We start from the raw sequence: 20,295 nt of genomic DNA, 5'->3' as shown, positions 1-20,295 counted from the left end.
TAGTTTCAGGTGTACAACATAGTGATTAGTCATCTATATAACTTACGAAGTGATCCCCCTGATAAGTCTAGTATCCATCTGACACCATACATAATTATTACAATATTATAAACTATTATCTATGCTGTACTTTACAAAGGATAGCATTCTTACCTCCCATATAAATCCAGGGTTTTCAGAATGCATGATTTGATAAAACAAATATATTCAAGAAGTCTTAAAACTGTGTCACTGACTCTTCCATCACCCAGTTTTGCAATCCTCAGTAACTCTGTGTCTCTGTTTCCTTTTACGGTGACTCTAGGCTTATCAAGTTGATAAACTAAGTTGATATCAACTAAATTGACATCAAGTGTATCAACAACAAAATAAAAAACCGTGAGAAATAAATAAAAATGTTGTACTAGATCAGTGATTTTCAGGAAACAGAAGATCATTTTCTTTCTTCCCAAATTCAAAAAGAGAAGCTACTTATTTTTATTTGTTTTCCATTATTGAGCTTCCAAATAAGATCTTGTTTGAATAAAGTGTTCTTCTCTTTTAAAAATTTAAATCATTGAATTGGATAATCTCTACTGCCTGGGTAGTGATAACCATCTAGAATTAACGATATTAATTAAAATAGATTTAGTCTCTTTACTTTAGAATAATTTTTCATATTCTGCTTAACTCTAGTATATAGCATAAACACACACATATTCAAACGTTCGTATTTGTATATCCTGTAATATAAGGTCTACAGAAATATTTTTGAACTTTCCATCTCTTAGCATCAATCATAAAGTAGTGTGACAAAAATTAATAGCAACAATTTGGTAATTAACAAAAAATCTCCTCCCATCTGATGTGCACATTTGCAATTTGAGCTGACAGACCTGGATTCACATTCCAGCTCTGTCACTTATTATCTGAATAACTAAGCCTCTATTTCATCATCTGTAAACTAGGGTTGTTTACAAGGATTACATTAAATGATGTAGAAAAAAAACACAGTGCCAAATACATGATAAGCACTCAATAGATTATTCTCTGATCTATACTTTGTCAGTATTAAAAATAAGAATGCACGGCATATAATCCTATATAAAGTCTCTCTAAACTATAGTACAATTATTTTAAAATTCCTCTCTGCAGTCTCATTCATCATTTTTTCCACAATTAAGGCCTGATGTGATCTTGCTAATGGGTATTGTTCTAGGGATGGGGAATATCCTGACAGACAAGACGTATCTCTGTCTTTCATGAGTTACAGCCTAACAGTGGGTGCAGGCAAGAAAATAAATCATTGTTCACAACATGAAGAGATAAGGACTAGAATAGAGAAGTTCATTGGGCTATTGGAAATCAGATGAGGGGTAGCTAGGGCTCAAGAATGTAACTACCTTGTGGGAAAAGAAAAATGCTTGAATTGTCTCAGAAATAAATGAGAATTCACCAGACATCTGGCTGGGGATAAGTGAGTAGGTGAGGATGTGGCAGAAGATGAAGCTGTAGAGGTAACTGTGATGGTCCTTGAATGCCATGTGGAAGATTTAGCTACCATTCTGAGAATCTTGACGAGCCATAGGTAAATTTCAAATGAGGTATGGGAAGGGGAGGGGTTTAGAACCTAAAATTCTAATTCAAAAAAAAATCTCTAGATAGATTTTAAAACATTAATTGGAAAGAAAAATCTTGGATTCAATCTAGATGCCTCTTTTCTCCTTCATCTTATAAGTGAATCGACTAATCCTCTAGGGTCTAAATTTAAAATATATCCAAACTCTAGCCACTTCTCACCAACTCCACTGCTACCACCCCACCTAAACTCCCATTATATCTCACCCTAATGATTGAATGATCTCTAAGTCATTTCCTACTCCAATCCTGGTCCTCTACTCCCTCCACCTATTAAAGTAGATCTGATGTCACTCTTTTGCTCAAAACCCTCAAAGACTTTCTATTTCACTTAGAATAAAGATGACAGCCCTTACACATAAAAACCCTAAGTGATCTGCCCCTACCCCAGCTCCCTATTCCTATCTTTCTAATCTTATCTCCCCCTAATGTACTTCTACCCCTAACTTGCTTATTCTACTTCAGTCCAATTACCTGTTGCTCAAATTTACCAGTAAGCTCCTGACTCAGGGCCTACTACTCCCTCTGCTTGTATCGTTCTTCATGTGGTATCTTCATGACTTGCTCACTCACCTGCTTCTGGTCTTTACTCACATGGTACTTTCTTAGCAGGGTCTTTCCTGGCCATTGTATCTAAATTTTCAGCACCCCATACACACTTCCCTTCCCACCTCCTTGCTTTTTTTCCCCTTAATTTACTTATCTTATTCATTTCTATCTCCTCTCATCATTAGTTCTGCTATGTTTATCTGTTTATTTTCATTGTATTTCCAGCACCTAGAACATTGCAGGTACCCACAACATATCTCTTGAATTACCTGATTAGTTAATGGAAGAGGGGAGATCTATTAAGAAGCATTTAAAGTAATATAAGTAAGGTAATAACTGCAAGAATTAAGAAAAAAATAGAAGATATATTAAAAAAAAAAAAAAGATAAGCACTGTTTAAAAGTGACCTCTTAAACGTGGGAAGTGACCAAGAGGGAATTTGGCTCTCTAACTTAGGGTACTAGGTAGATGGTAGTGACATTCACCAATATTAGAACTAATGGATAGTGAGTGCAGTCTGGGGGAAAAAAGTTTAAAACTGTTATATTTAAGGAAGTTGTAAAGCATCCATAAGACGTCCAGCGAATCATTAGAAATTATGTTACGGAGCTAAAAGACAGAGGTCTAGGCTGAAGATTTAGCTTAGGAAGTATTATCCTATTGGGCACTTGCTGAAACCGCACCATAGGATGAGATCATCAAGGAAGAATGCATAGCAGAAGATGACTGTGGACCAAAACTTTGTTACTATGATACCTGAAACCTTATTTAAATAGACACAAAATTGTCTAAAAGTCTTGTATATACACACTCAGTATCTAAATTTGAAATTACCCTGTCACTGTTTTCCTTGAATTGCCAATGGTTCTATTAACCCACAGGTGTATATTGGTTGTAACTATGTGTCAATGTCAAAGATTAATTCGTATTCCTACATAAATCTGATACAGTATTATAAGGTATACTGGCAAATTAAAATTAAATAAATGATTATTTTATTGCACACTTACTATGCTGTAAGACAAAATTCTAATACTTAATGGATGTTGATTGCTTTGCTTCCAAGTGAGGTCAAGAGAGAAGAGTCTCAAAGCTTTCCCATCTTCTGTAGTGTGAGGAAGGAAGTGCACATTCTTTGATTGAAACCAGCCTTGTTTCTGTTTCCAGCTGTCACTCCTGAGTAGTAAATTAGCAGTTATTTACTCTCCAAGGCTATTTTTTTATCTTTAAAACAAATATCCTAATAATTACTTTACAAGACCGTTGTGAAGACTGGCAATATACATATACAATTCTTGACACTTAGGCTCTAATAATAAAAGTTTAAAATAAATTTTCCAACATTCGTGTAACTTTTTGAAGTCAATGAAAGAGAGAAAGAGAGGAAAGCTGGTTAAACACGTTACAATTAAGTATTTGTTTTGCTTTTAAATGTAAGCACTAAAAAGCTCACTGATCCGGACTCTACTTGAACAGCAAAGTATTATCTTGCACAAATTTCCGTTGCATTATGAGTCAAATTCAGTGTTTGAAAACATTTTTCTAATAGTTTACAAAGTAAATATCGTGCACAATTGAGTTTGTGTTAACATAAACTTTATAACAGCCATATACAGAGGTTCAACACAAGTCGCACTAACAAAAGAGCAGATATTTCTTCAGTTTTTATAGGGTGGAACAATTCATTCTTATGTAATTAACTATGGCTTGTGAGATTAAGGTAATTTGGGGTCCACACCCTTTGTTTACTGAGTCATGTGTCTCATGATGCTTTTCATTCATTGAGTTTAAGATGTTTTCCATCAACTGAAGCAAAGTTGGCTTTAAAGTCATTCCTATGTGAAGTTCGCCCAAGCCCAAGCATATGCTGACTCTAAGCTTTATTTTTTGTTTTCTGGGGCGTGAGCCTCCAACTTAATCTTGTTCTTTGGTTCTTCTCTCTCTCCGCACTCATAAATCTTGACACATCAGTTCACCTCTAGAAATACAGTCAGTCCCTGGTTGAGAAGGAGGATCTACAGTTTGGAATTTATTTAGGTTTCTGAGTTTAGCCTTGCCTCCAACTCTGTCCCCTTGTTGCTCTCTCACTGTTCAGTGGCCACTAGCATTCACTGAACTCACAAATGCCAAACACCATGCATTTGTGATTACATATCACTGGCACAATCTCATAACAGATGGGTAAACTAAAGATCAAAAGTCAGCAAATATCAAAATGCTAATTTTCCCCAATTTGAAAACTACCACTAGTGGTTCCCAAATGTTTTGACTCTGGACCAGTGTCAGTGAACACCAGTTTCACTAGAATAGCAAAATGAATAAATAAGAGCAAAGGAATAAAATGACATCATAAAACTAAAGCTAAATTATTCATCATTTTTTTATTATTCTGAGATTAGTCCTTCCTACTTTTACATATTTAAATGACCTTTTATCAAAGGATAATGTTTGAGCATGCTCAATTTTTAATATGTTTATTCAACAAAATCGAAAGCTGGTAATTCTATGTCTACCTTCAGTAATCTTCTGACATGTTAGTGGTCCCAGAGCCACAGTACATAATGTGCGGGGAGTATATTGCAATATATCAGGAAGTAACCTTCCATAAGTCTGTGAGTTGGGTAGAGCCCAAACACCACCAGGCAAACCTGCTCTGAAACCTAAATGTCTGGGGATCTCTGATCCTCAAAGCACTCCCTTTACACTTACATGATAATGTTGGCAAAACAAATAGAAAAAAATGAAAGTCAGATTATATTCTGGGTAAATGTAACTGCTTCTCAGTTCTGTTAAGGCTTTTAAATCTGAAACATGGCTAGGAGTTAACACATGCAACAAATATTTATAAATATCATAAATATTTATAAACCACCTATCTATGCCAGGCACTCTACAAAGTGTCAGAAACATAAGCATTGAATACCACCTTTCATCTCAAGAGCTCACAGCCTAGTGTGTAACCTATTTAACTAGAAATAAGTAATATATAACACCTGAGATAACCTCATTTATCTTCAAAACAGCCTGGTGAGGCAGGTATTATTATTCCCATTTTTCAGATGAATTAAGTCTCAGATAAATGACAATATGATCTCCAAGCAAACAAGAGATAAAACAAGAATTCACACTCAGCTCTTCTGGCTACCTCTCCAGTGTGAGGGAGGCAGTGAAGAAGATAGTACCTGGGCAATATGCCTGATGTAATACCAGATGCTGTATTAGTACAAATCTATTGGCTCACACTTCAGATAAATTCATGGGGGAAAAAATAATAAATCATACAAATCCACTGCTGATGGTGCCATTCTAATGCATTTCAGAGGCTTGCTATACTCTCCTGGATCTCAGCAATCAGTCTCTGGCCATGCCCCCATTTTTATAATATGGAGAATATTACAGTGAGAAATGCTACTGTTCTGACTCCCTCCACCCCCTTCCTCATACAAAATGATTGCTCTTCTCTACAACCCTGGTGACAATTCTCAGGTGAGGGAGCTTACCACGTACATACGTGTCCAATGCAGGGTCTTGGAAAGAGAGCAAAACAAAGAACAATTAGTTGTTATTCTTGAGAATTTCATCAATTGTCAAAAAAAGGAAAAGCAATTGCAAACCATAGGTCAGATTTCCTTATTCTTCTGTCAAACTACCTAAATGTCAACATATTTGTGCTGAAAAATAATTGAGAGAAAAGCCATTAAGGAGAATGTTGTTCAGGTCAGGTTTATTTCCAGGACTGTATTTAGATCAAGAATCACTCTGTTTCCTGTAAATAGAACCACATGCAAGCTAAAGAGACTTAGGAAGACATAAAATGATTATGAGCACTGAAATGATGGCTTCTCTGAGTAAAATGAGTAGCCTTTGATATTTTTCTCTTGTTCTAAGGCCAGCACGGGTGCCATCGACCTCAAGATTCCTGAATCCATATGTAGTGTGTTTTGTTGTTGTCGCAGTGGTGTTAATCCTGGCAGTGATGACAGCTCTATTGATCCACTTCTTAGTTTTTGGTAAGTGCCAGAAGATTAAAAGTATCACTTTTTAGTCTAAATAAATACATTTTCAGATTAAAAGTCTGTCATTCTTTAATGGCCACTTTTATTTCTTAATATAAAATAATTATATACCTTACTTATTATATGTTTGTTTCTATATTTTCCCTCAATTATTACTTTTTTCTCTTCTCTCTTTTGACTTTTTTTAATATAATAAACACTATTGCCCAGGCATGAATTATTCTAGCCAAAGAAAAAAATGTCTTGATACTTTTCTGATACTATAATTTACCAATTTTGTGGTTTTTTTATTAATACAATAATTTCCCTTTTCATTAATAACCTGACAAAGTTGTAAAAATGCAATATTGCAAAGAAACTTAAGTTTCAACACCTAAAATCTGGATGTACCTAGGTACTTGTTAATTCATGATCTGTCTCCTGAAAAACACAGTTTTAGTAGCTGAACAGTTACTAGTTGTTCAATGTGAATTATTTTCATCAAAAGGGGTCTTCCAGAGGATATATTCTTAGATATCTTATTAGAAAACTTATTTTCTAGCTCAGTCCAAAAAACTAATGACAAGTCACTAAAAATCCTCTAAAAAGAATACTGTTTGAAATAAATTTTAGAACTATTCAGAATTACTTTGGGTTATTCCTTAATGATGTTATAGACATTCATTAATATTTTTTGAATGAATAAATCTGCAATCACAAATCTTCCTAAAATATAGTTAGAATAAAAGTTATAATGTTTCTGACCAATTAAATTTCTCAAATAATGCTACTCTGATTTTGATACATCTTTCATAGTTCCAGCTTTGCCAATCTTTTTTAAAACTGAAAGAATAATTTTATTACAGTTACATTTATATTCTTTAAGAGAAGCAAAAGAAATTAATCATGTAATATATCTTCCCATAATCTTGAATATACTAAATATTAAAGTACTTACTAATGTGAGACTAATTCTACCTTTTCTTTGTTTTACAGATCAAAAATCTTACTTTTACCATAGCAGCTTTCAAATTCTAAATGTTAACTATAGTGATGAATTAAATTCATCAGCTACACAGAAATATAGGACTTTGAGTGGAAAAATTGAATCTATGGTAAGTTAATATTTGTCTTTGCTCTTTATTATCTAACAAATATGATAATAAACCTATTATTTTGTGATACATTTGTGATTGCTAGATGCTCTGCATATTTTCCTCCCCTGAATAGTGAAAGATGTATTTCTTTATGCTTTTTCCAAGTTAACTTGCTGTTATACTGGTTCTTATTCATATTTTTTTAAGTCATGAGTAAAAAATGTTGAAAGGGTCACAACTAAATACACATTTTATATGATTGTAACTTCAAAGATTAGAAGTCTATGTTTTGTGCAAGTTGACCATTACTGCTTTTCTTGAGATTGCCCTCTAAAATACTGTTTATTTTGTCTTAGTTTTTTTTCCCCCCTTATCCAGCTGAACATACAGGTAAGTTGGTGTTAAAGGACATCTTTGTATAACAACAATAGCATGTTTGAACAATATCATACTTTGGTTCAATAATAGACATAGAAACTATACAAAGCAAATTTGGGCTCTTATTTGAACAGGCCCACAGTCTGCTCTCCAGAAAATTTCACAAGTGGACCCTTAGTACTTATTTATCATCACAGACCAGGGCCTGGCTTTCGGCCCTGTAGAGTCAGAGTTGACCAATTTCAAGGTTGCTCACTTACCCTTACTTTTTTAAGAGTTCAAAGAATGTAACTTATTCCAATGGCTCTAAAATTTTAGCATGTAACATAATCACCTGGTGGTCTTGTTAAAACACAGACTTCTGGGCCCTGATGTCAGTTTCTGATTCAGTAGAACTAGGGTGGGACCAAGAATTTGCATTTATAACAAGTTTCCAGGAGATGCTGATGCTAATGGTCCAAGGACCACACTTTGGAAACCACTGAGTAAATCTATAATGAGAACTATCATGGCTGGGGGAATGAATTATCTGCTTGTCTAACACATTTTTCCCCAGAAGCAAACTTTACTGGGAACCAAGTTGAGAAAACTGCTTGGTGAGCATGGAATTAGATAGAGCAAGGGAAGTTAGGTATATTATTTAAATATTTAATGAGATAAGAATAAACAGCTAAATCAAAATGGTTTGGAAAAAGAATCTAGGCCAGGAGGCAGACATAGGATTAACACTGGGAAACGTGAGATTATTATGTCAGAAATGGGAGCCTCCTGTTCTTGCAATAAACATTTATTAAGCATCAAACCTGCCAAATGCTGTGAACATACTAAAATGGATAGTGGATCTTGCCTTCGTGGAGCTTAGTCTAACACCGGAGATTAAACAAGCCTGTAAATACTTAAAATCAAAATATATAGTTAGCACATGACATGAGAGCAAAGCAGACATGAGTTTGTGGTGAGAGGATAAATTATATCCAATCATGGAGATCAGAGATGGCTTCTTATAAAGATGACTCTTCAGGTTGGCTGTAAGGATGAACAGGTGAAACCACAACCAAAACCTAAGCCAAGGGATAGAAGAGAGAAGGTGCATAGCTAACAAGTTTAGACTTTATTTTGTAGGCAAAAAGTCTTAAGCTGGAGGCAACATGATGGAAACAGGATTCAAAAGATTTGTGTTCAGAAATGTAAAAATTAGATTATAAAGAGAAGAGCCTGCACAAGGTAAGACTAGTTGGAAGCTCATTACAGTGGTCCAGAAAAGAGCCAAAGAGTTAAGAGCTTGAATTAGGGAATGTTACAGAAAAAGTGGAAATGCCAATAAAACTTCCATTTTAGGGTCACCAAAGCGATCTCCTCCCAACTTACTGCTCTCTCCTCCTAACCCATTCTGAGAAATTGACAGACATATTTAGTTCTCTCATTTGTATCATGAGATCCCATTGTTTGGACTTCTAACTAACGGACATTCTTAAGTTTCTTAAAGAAACTACACTTCAGGAGGCCAGTCTGAGGACAGTTATTCATAATAAAGTCCTCACATGCACACAAAGACATCTTGTAATGTTTCAGCTGTGCACCCAGCTTAATAAAGGGAACAAACTGAAAGGGTGTGTATTGAGAAGAATCCCAGCTTCATTGTAGGAAATTAGAACCCAACTATTTGACATTACAGCAAGATACCATAGATGTCCTCAGCCCTAAGGAGGTCACTCACTCAGTCCCTGCCAGACAGATCAGGTATGTTAGGTCAGCTCATTCCTAATAGAGCTAGCTATGTAAAATCACAAAAGGCTAATTTGAAGAGAAATGGCATAAGAAAGCATATATTCAGCAATTTGAAAAGTATGAACTAAAAAATGTCTTTTTAAAAGTACTACCAGCACCTTTGGAAGATATGCAATAACTCTTTAAAACACAACCCCCAATGACAAAAAATTATTAAACTTAAAATTATTAAATATAAAAAATGATTAAATGTTTCACAACTCAAGCTTGTTATTCTCAGAAATATTCTTTAAGTAAATCATAATGCATGTATAAACCTTATTATCAAAATGAAAGGAGTTTTAATATATCTCTTATTATAAAAATAATATACAAATGTAGAAAATTTAGAGTATTCAAGATATATAAAGAAAAAATATGCACACAATCTCAACACTCAGATATATCTACTATTAAAATTTTGATGTTCCTGTGTTTCTATGGAAGATGTTCCAGTTTCTGTGCAAACCATATGTATCATACATGCACAAACACATATAATTTTCTCTCCATGGAATCAGACTGTACATACTAGTTTATCTACTTTTTTCTCAAAAATATGTTATACAGAAAATATCAATAAATTTAGAAATACATTTTAAGTAACTACACATTATTATAGTGTGTACAGGTACGATATTTTATTTAACCAGTCCTTTATTGGCAGATCTTAAATTGTTCTGTTTTTCACTATTATAGTCAACATTCTGATGACCACCCTGGTTCATACATCCTTGCACACTTGCATGAACATATTTTGGGGATATATTCTCAGAAGTAGAATTATCAGAGTGTAGAATCTATGCAATTTTAAATTTTTTCTCTAGAGATTTTAAATATTTTCTTTATTTTCAATAAAGATTTTATTTTAGAAGCAGTTTAGACTAACACAAAAGTTGTAAAAATACAGAGTTCTCATATATTGCACCTAGTTTTCTCTATTATTAATTAACATCTTACATACAATAGTGCCTTTGTTACAATTAATGAACCAATGTTGATAACATTGTTATTAACCAAATTCCATATTTTATTCAGATTTCCTTAGTTTTTACTTAATCTTCTTTTCTGTTCCTTGATGCCATCCAGGATACCACATTACATTCAGTTGTCATGTCTCCTTAGGCTTTTGTAGCATGACGATTCCTCAGATTTTTCTTGTTTTTGATAACCTTGACAGTTTTGAGGAATACTGATGAAGTATTTTGCAGAATGTCCCACAACTGTTTTTTTTTTCTGATATTTTCCTCATGTTTAGACTGGGGTTATATGTTTTGGAGAGGAAGAATGCAGAAGAAAAGCATCATTTTCATTACATCATATAAAAGGGGTACATATTATCAACATGACATCAGTGTTGACATTTATTACCTGGTTGTGGAAGTGTTTTTCAGATTTTTCTATGTTATTTCCTCCCTTTTCCATACTATATTCTTTGGAAGAAAAACCCTATATGCCAGCCACACAAATGAGTGGAGGAGTACAGAGTTATTATTTTAATATTTGAAGAATAGTTAAAATTCTTCTATTTTTCCATGTATTTATTTATTCAAACACTTGCGTGTGTTAATATAGTGGTCTATGCATTTTAAACATCTTAATTTCTACATTACACTCCAAAAGTGGCTCAGTTTACATTCTCATTAGCAGTTTGTAAGTATTCATAAATATGCTTATTTCCCCACACATTAATACTAGGCATTGTAAATCTTTTTAATTGCTAATCCAATAAATGAGAAGTGATATTTCATTATCTCAAGTTGCATTTCTTTAATTACTAGTAAGATTTAATCTGCCTACATATATTAATAGGTCTTTTTTATGATTTTTTTAAATTTCTGGGTTATGACCTTGCCCATTTTCTTATTGGAGCATTTGTCTTTTTCATATAAATTTGAAAAAAAAAAAACTTTCTCACTTAAATATTAAAATTTACCTGTTCATGTCACATGTATTTCTCTAATATGTAATTTGACATTCAACTTTGTTTATAATATAGAGTTTTTATGCCAAATATTTTTAATACCTTTGTGTAGTCAAAATTATCAAATGTTTTCTTTCTCACTTTTGTGCCAGGTTAAAAATATCTCTCTCTACTCCAAATACGCTTTAACATATTCACTCACATTTTCATTTTTTACTTTTATTATTTCATTTTTATAATTTTACCTTTGATCCATCTGGAAACTTTTTTATAGTAAAGTGGAAACCCAGCTTTTTCTCCCAAAAAAAATTAGCCAAGTGGTGATACCAGAATCATATGCAAATTAGTGCCATTACTTTGTCAGGCTACCTTTTACATACACTAAAGTTCAATTTCTTTTCTTCTTTTTTCTGTACTGTACTCTCACTGATTAATCTTGCCTTACCAAACTATTTAGAGTACTATGGCTTTATAATATACTTAAAAATTGGCAGAGCAAGATTTCCCTCAAAATTCTTCTGATGTATGATTTTTGTAGTTAGTATACATTTATCCTTCTATAAAAAGACTTTGAACATTTAAAACATTATACAAATAGTCTAATACAGTGCTTAATAGTTTACATAGCACTTTCACATAGATATAGATATAACTTTCAGTTCACCACAGCCATATGAATTAATAAATCATTTTTATAGACAGACAAGCAAATATCGTGAGATTAAGAAACATCAAAGGCCATTCTGCTGGAAAGTGGTAGAACCAGAATCCAAATCAAGGTCTCCTGACCTCAAATCCAAGGATCAAACTTTTTCTCAATGGTAACATGAGTGCCATCATTATCCTTGTTCCACAGACAACACTGTTATATTTAATGAGCAGTGAAATAGTCCCAGAACCTCCTATTATATTAAGCAATTCACTTCTCTTTTCTCGTTCTCGGTTTACTCATCAGTAAAATAAAATCATTGGGCTAGATTTTTATAGTACTTTCTAACTCAAAACACCTATGATTTTGTTATTGCCATGTGAGATATTCATACCACGCATTTAACTGTTTTTCTTATCCTCTCTGGCCCCTCTTTCTGTGTCTTTTACAGGCTCACCTCCCTCTATACTGCCATTAAATGTTGAAATTCCCCGAGGCTTTGACCTATACCCTCCTCACTGCTCACAGTTTTCTATCTCTAGATGATCTCATCTATGGCCATTACTTCAACTAAAACTTATATACTAATAACTTACTCTATCTCGAGCCTGGACTTTTCTTTTGTACTTCAGATCTTTTCATCCAACTGCCAACTTGGTACCTGTACTTGACTGTTTTAAAAAATCTCAAATACATTATGTCTCAAAACCAAACCCATGATCTCCCCACACCATCCTAGCCTTCTTCCAACAATTCTATCTCCATTAATGACAATACCATTTATTCAGTTTTTCGAAACAAAAACCTAGAATTCATCTTTGACATACTGCTCTCTGTCATTCCAAATATTAAATGTATTACCAATCCCTGTAGATTTTAGCCCCAATATTTCCCTCAAATCTATTTATTTCTCTTCACATCTGCTACCACCGTGTTCATCCAAGCCATTACCTCTAGTCCAGAGTACTAAAATAGCACCATAATTTGAATTATTTCTTCCCTAAAATTGATTATCAATACACAGCAAGAAATATTGTCCTCAAATTAAAAATCTGATTATATTATACTCTTGTTTAAAACACTTCAGTGACTTCCTATTATTTATGATAAAGACTAAATGTTTCACACACAAGTAAGACCTGCATGGTCTGGCCTTTCCTATCACCATAGCCTCTTTGCTCTCTAAGCTACATACTTGCACTGGCCTTCTTTCATTCCTTAAATTCTACCTGTTTGTTCCCACTGCAGAACTGTGCGTGTGCCATTTACTGCACCTGTGAGGCTTTTTTCTTCTTCAACAAGCTAATTCTGATTCTTCCTGAAGATATCAGCTCTATAATCATTTCGTCTAAGCTTCTCTAATCTCATTTACTGGATCAAATTTCTCTACTATAATGCTACACTTATCACAGTTACAAGTTTACTTAAATGTGGATGATAATTTGATTTGTGCCTGTCTCTCTCTGTTAGATGTAAGCTCCATGATGGCAAGGACTATTTTCTGCATTTTTTAAATAAATGTATTTATTTAAATTAGTTTCAAGTATACACTACATTGGTTAGACATTTATATTGTTCATAAAACGATCCCCCCCAATTCATCCCTCTCTCCCCTGGCCCTCCACTTAGCCATCATATTAATGCTAACTGCATTCCCTCTGTCTTGCTCCCCATACCCATGCCCTACTATCAACTACTAATTTGTACTTCTTTAATCCTTCACTCCATTCTCCCAGCCGCCAAACCGCCTCCCCTCTGTCCGTCACCAAATCATCCACTATATTTGAGTTCGTTTTTGATTAGTTTGTTCTTTTTGTTCCTTAGATTCCATATATAAGTGAAATCATATGGTATTTATCTTTCTCTATCTGACTTATTTCACTCAGCATAATAACCTCTAGGTCCATCCATGTCATTGCAAATGGTAGAATTTCATTTTTTTTTAAATGGCTGAGTAATATTCCATTGTATATATGAACCATAATTTATTTATCCAATCATTTGTTGATGGGCATTTAGGTTGCTTCCATAACTTGGCTACTGTAAATTTTGCTGCCATGAATATTGGAGTGCATAGATGTTTACAAATTATTGTTTTGGTTTTCTTTGGATAAATACCCAGAAGTGCAATTGCTGGGTCAAAAGGTATATCCATTTTTAATTTTTTGAGAAACCTCCATATTGTTTTCCACAGTGGCTGTACCAATTTGCAATCCCACCAACAATGTATGAGGGTTCCCTTTTCTCCGAATCCTCACCAACATTTGCTGTCTTTTGATTTATTGATGATAGCCATTGTGACGGGTGTGAGGTGATATCTCATTGTGGTTTTGATTTGCATTTCTCTGATGGTTAGCGATCTTGAGCATCTTTTCATATGTCTATTAGCCATCTGTTTTTCCTCTTTGGAGAAGTACTGTTCAGGTCTTCTGCCCACATTTTAATTGGATTTTTCGTTTTTTTGTTGTTGAGCTGTATAAGTTCTTTATAAATTTTGGATATTAACCCCTTATCAGATGTATCATTAGTGAATATCTTCTCCCAGTCTGTTGTCTTTTTGTTTTGTTGATGGTTTCCTTTGCTGTACAAAAACTTTTTAGTTTGATGTACTCCCATTTGTTTATTTGTTTGTTTGTTTGCCTTGTCAGAGAGTTTACTGCCTGTTTTCTTCTAAGTTTTATGGTGTCAGGTCTTACATTTAAGTCTTTAATCTATTTTGAGTCTATTCTTGTATACGGTGTAAAAAGATGAGCCAATTTCTTTTCTTTTTTTTTTTTTTTTGCATGTATCTGCCCAATTTTCCCATCACCATTTATTGAAGAGACTGTCTTTACCCCATTGTATATTCTTACCTCCTTTGTCATATATTAAATGAGCGTATAGGCGTGGATTTATTTCTGGCTCTCTATTCTGTTCCATTGATTAATGTATCTGTTTTTATGCAAGTACCATACTGTAGCCTTGTAGTATAGTTTGATACCAGATGGTGTGATACCTCCAACTTTGTTCTTCTTTCTCAAGATTGCCATGCTATTTGGGTTTTTTTTTTTTATGGCTCTATATAAATTTTAGGATTATTTGTTCTAGCTCTCTGAAAAATACTATTGGTATTTTGATAGGGATTGCGTTGAATCTATAGATTGCTTTGAGTAGTATGGCCATTTTAACAATGTTGATTCTTCCTATCCGTGAACACGGTATATGCTTCCATTTATTTGTATCTTCTTCAATTTCTTTTTTCAATCACTTATAATTTTCTGAAAACAGGTCTTCCACCTTCTTGGTTAATTTGATTCCCAGGTATTTTATAGTTTTTGATGCAATTGCAAATGGAATTGTTTTCTTAATTTCTCTTTCTGAAAGTTCATCATTGGTGTATAAAAATGCCAGTGACTTCTGAATATTTATTTTGTAACCTACTACTTTACTGAATTCATCGATCAGTTCTAACAGTTTTTTGGTGGAATCTTTAGGGTTCTCTATATATAGTATCATGTCATTGGCAAATAATGAGAGTTTTACTTCTTCCTTTCCAATTTGGATGTCTTTTATTTCTCTTTCTTGTTTTATTGCTGTAGCTAAGACTTCCAATACAATGTTGAAGAGGAATGTTGAAAGTGGGCATCCTTATCTTGTTCCTGATCTTAAGGAAAATACTTTTAGCCTTTCCCTATTGAGTATGATGTTAGCTGTAGGTTTGTTATATATGGCCTTTCTTATGTTGAGGTATGTTCCCTCTATTCCTACTTTGCAGAGAGTTTTTATCATAAATGGATTCTGGGGTTTGTCGAATGCTTTGTCTGCATCTATTGATATGATCATATGCTTTTTATCTTTCGATTTGTTAATGTGGTGTATCACATTGATTTGCGGATATTGAACCAATCTTGCATCCTAGGGATACATCTATCTTGATCATGGTGTATGATATTTTTAATGTATTGCTGAATTTGGTTTGCTAATATTTTGTTGAAGATTTTTTCATCAATGTTAATAAGAGATATTGGCCTATAGTTTTCTTTTCTTATATTGTCTTTTCCTGGTTTGGGAATCAAGGTAATGGTGGCCTCATAAAAGAATGCTTCTCTCTGCTTGAATTTTTTTGGAATAGTTTGAGAAGAATAGTTATTAATTCTTTGAATGTTTGGTAAAATTTGCCCATGAAGCCATCTGGTCCAGGACTTTCATTTATGGGGAGGTTTTTGATTACTGATTCTATTTCATTGGTGGTAATCAGTCAGTTCAGATTTTCTGTTTCTTCTTGACTTAGTCTTGAGAGATTGTATATTTCTAGGAATGTGTCTATTTCTTCCAGATTGTCCAATTTGTTAGTGTATAATTGCTCATAGTATTTTCTTATGATCCATTGTATTTCTGTGGAGTCCATGGTTATTTCTCCTCTTTCATTTCTGCTTTTATTTATTTGAGTCCTCTTTTTTTTTTCTTGATGAATCTGGCTAAGGATCTGTCAATTTTGTTTATCCTTTCAAAGACCCAGCTCTTGGTTTCATTAATCTTTTGTGTTGTTTTTCTAAACTCTATTTCATTTATTTCTGCTCTGATCTTTATTATTTCTTTCCTTCTACTCACTTTGGACTTTGTTTGCTGTTCTTTTTTAGTTCTTTTAATTATAAGGTTAGGTTGTTTATTTGAGCTTTCTTCTTGTTTCTTGAGGTAGGCCTGTATTGCTATGAATTTCTCTCTTAGGACTGCTTTCACTGTGTCCCGTAAATTTTGAGTCATTGCGTTTTCATTTTAATTTGAAGGACTCTCTATTTTCTTTCACCATGGTATCCTAGTGCTTTATACAAAGAAAACGGAGCACAAGAAGTGCTCAATAGCTGTTACTGAATGAGTAAAAAATGAATGAGGACATTTAGAAATAATGAAAACACCTGTTTGCAAAATATATATATCAAAACTGTGAGTGCATGCTGATTGAATGGGTCTCTCCAAATAAAAGAAACTTCAATCAGGATTCATACGGGGGATCAACAGAACCATTGAAACTCCTATTTGGTATCAGGAGCGATATTGCAACAATATTGATTCAACATTGAGTCAACAATGTTAATTCTTCAAATGACAATTGCTATGTTTTTCCAAAATATACTTAATGACATTCTCATAAACAAAGTAGGACACAGGAAGAGAAAGAAGGCAGCATCAATTTGAAATTTATCTTATCACAACACTTATACTACCAGGGCTTTTGGGTAAAATTCCTTACAGGCATCTCCATTTAACAAGCATTGATTGTTGCCTAATGCCTAAGAGGTATTTGGCACATATTTGGCATTCAAGTATTTGTTGAATGAATAAATAAATGATTCAGTCTATCTATTGATTCCTATGCCAAGTCATAGGGCACAAAATAAAGATATTGCAGTCAGGTGGAGCTCACAGTGGTCTCCAAAATACGGTTGTTCATTCCAGGGAGGAATTCACAATAATTTATTAGAGTAATGAAAGAAAATACTCAAATGTTACTCTACAGGTATTTTTTCCTTGGGAGGCGGGGTCAGGAAAAGAAGAAACTTAAGTTTTCATTATTTAACAAATTGATTGACACCCTTGTTCAGTTTTATATCGGCTGGTCCCACACATATGTGTAAAGACATCTTGAGTGAGATGATAGTAATAGTAGAACTCACTGGGCTTCAGCATATATTTACCTGCTCTCAGTAGATTTCAATTCTTATGAATGACTATTACTGAAATATGAAGATTCTAGACTATTCTAGAATACAAAGATAGCATTGTCACTCTCAATCAGTCAGGAGGGAAATATAAAATAGGTCTTTTTTCATTGTTTACTTGATATTTGTCCAATGTAATAATAGAATCAATAATACAATTTTAGAAAAAAGTCAGTGTCAAAGTAAACTCATCTGACCCTTTGAACACAGTAATAATTTTGAAGGGAAGGGAATGGCCAAAGGTTGACTATAAAGCTCACTAAAAGTAAATGAATAGTTTCTATAAGTTGCAGTCATCAACTGTACATACATAAATTTTTTAAATATATTTCTGACTGTTCTCCTTTTAAAGATGAGGAAACCAAAAGGAAGAAAGGTTACAAGGTTTATTCAATTTCTCATAGCAAGCTAACTTATCTCTGTGTTATCCGTCTGCTGCTCTTTCCACTATCCTACTGGCATCCTCTTCAAGCATCTGCTTACTGATTTTCTACCAAGCATTTGATAAATTATAATGAAAGAGTCAATATTTCTACCCACTTTGTGAAATATAGATTCTTATTCATAGGCCTCCTCTTTTGTTCTTTTATATGGATATATCAACCAATTAATCAACTTGCTTTCTTTATGTTACTTATTATCTTAGTCTTCACTAAATTGCCTCTTAATATTTCCGCATAACAAAAATGTCATAATTAAAGTGAATTTTTAACATTTTGATCCAGTCTAGCCTGTGCAGGTATAATATCAAATCATGAATTAAAATATAATTATAAGAAACATTTATCCAAATTTTAGCAGTTACTTCAGCCTTGAGTCTATTCCTTTTACTTCTATTAAAGTCAAATAAAATTAAAGTCATTTTATTAAATACCTCATATCATATTAATAAACATGTTAAAATTCATCCTTCTATGTAGTTAACTGGAATACAGTTCACCAAATGACAGTAACAGTTAATTCTAGATCATAAAATTTTGGATGACCTTTTGCTTTCTTAATACATACTAGTATTCCTTGAATTTTTTAAAAAAGAACATGAATTATTTTGATAAAACATGGTCTCATTATTCTTAAAAATGTTCAAGGCCTCTCTAGAAAGAAAAAAATTATCATTTTGTCATACAGCTGGTTAATCTGATATCTGCCAATGACATACAAAAAAAGTAAGATACAATATGTTGTAATAGAAATTGCATAAACTTTACAATTTCAAGAAGATTGGATTTAAAATCTGGCTTAATGTGATATTCAACATATTCCTTAATTTCCCAGCCTCCATCTTTTCATGTCCACCTTTACCTTGGTGCAACCTACACAGTACAAGCAAATTAAATCCACTCTCCATTATAAAATCTCGGCACATCTGACCTTGCATCTTGGAAGAATTGTTCCAGTCACAGAATCACTCCTAGTTCATTGTGAAGCTAAACCTTATACCTCAAGGGGCCCATCCTTGCTGGGACTGAGCAGTGATTCAGAGAGATAACTAAGGTTAGGTCAAGAAATAACCAACTGATGCTAAAAATAACCTCTGATGCATAGATATTAATCAGAAATAGCAAGAAAAAGACTACCCTTTGTTTCTTTACACCCTTCTCTTCAAGATCTCCATTGTTACTCATTTTAATTTGGTTTTGCCCATTTGAAAACAGTTACGGGAACACACAGTGTAAGCTGTGTCAGTGGACTTAGCTCCTAACCCAAACACTTAGGAACAGATGCCAGATCACGTAACATGAGCACTCAATGATTAAAATATCTGGTGTGTTTGGAATGGCTCCTAGTAAACATGCATCCTGTCCACTATCATCTTTGTGTAATAGAGCAAGAAATAGACACTGCATCAAAAGTTTACATAACCTGCCTAAATCAATCCATGTGTTCTGAAATGGAATTGAACTAAACTGAACTGAACTGATAACTCAAGTCCCTATTTTTCACTAAGATAATTCCCATGTTGCAAGATTGGGAGCAAGAACTAAGAAGAGGAAGGACTGTAATGACAGAGGTTTTTTTTTTTTCTTTCTTTCTTTCTTTCTACAGATTACTAAAACATTCAAAGAATCAAATTTAAGAAATCAGTTCATCGGAGTTCATGTTGTCAAACTGAGGTAAGTGGAACGATATAAAAAATACATAAGCTTAGATACAATTTGGCCCATTTGACTTTGGTTTATGGCATGGATAATCAATGAGATATACACACAATTTGTTGCAATATTATGAAAATAGTATTATGGACAGCTTTAAAAACAATGCCAAAACAAAACCAAAGCATGCCACATATCATCTATTTACTTACTAATGTAAATGACAATATTACTTTAAGTCATGGTAGGAAAAGGAGGAAAGGGTGGAGAGAGATTAGGGTGAAGGTACAATGACAGGGCTATCCTATCGTGTAAAGCCAGTGGCTACCATTCACAATGCAGTCTACGTAAACAATGTCCCCTGGAGCTGTGCAATGCTGCGGTCCTGGGAATTTTTATCCAAGATCAGAACACAATAACCAATATCGAAAGTGGCTTTTGGCTTTTGTCTGCCCGAAATGCTATAATCTAAAGGATTCTGTGACAAATCCAACCATGTCTGTCATGAATTCATAATAGAGGAAGTA

The 20,295-nt window shown here is 33.6% G+C and overlaps 1 protein-coding gene across 1 annotated transcript in view; it reads left to right on the top strand.

Moving 5' to 3' along the window:
• Positions 1-6,049: 6,049 nt before the first annotated feature.
• TMPRSS11D (transmembrane serine protease 11D) overlaps positions 6,050-20,295 on the top strand; it is a gene marked incomplete at its 5' end in the record, with an annotated part of 34,914 nt that continues 20,668 nt past the window's right edge. Inside the window, 3 exons of the mRNA XM_039845334.1 lie at positions 6,050-6,176; positions 7,158-7,276; positions 19,722-19,789. Coding sequence (XP_039701268.1) covers positions 6,050-6,176; positions 7,158-7,276; positions 19,722-19,789 — 314 coding nt within the window. The remainder of the gene's footprint in view (positions 6,177-7,157; positions 7,277-19,721; positions 19,790-20,295) is intronic.

Source organism: Pteropus medius, unplaced genomic scaffold (genome assembly GCF_902729225.1).
Source record: "Pteropus medius unplaced genomic scaffold, Ma_sr-lr_union100, whole genome shotgun sequence".
NCBI classification, from domain to species: domain Eukaryota; kingdom Metazoa; phylum Chordata; class Mammalia; order Chiroptera; family Pteropodidae; genus Pteropus; species Pteropus medius.
Note: the sequence above shows the minus strand (reverse complement) of the source record. Positions and strands in the feature narration are given on the sequence as shown.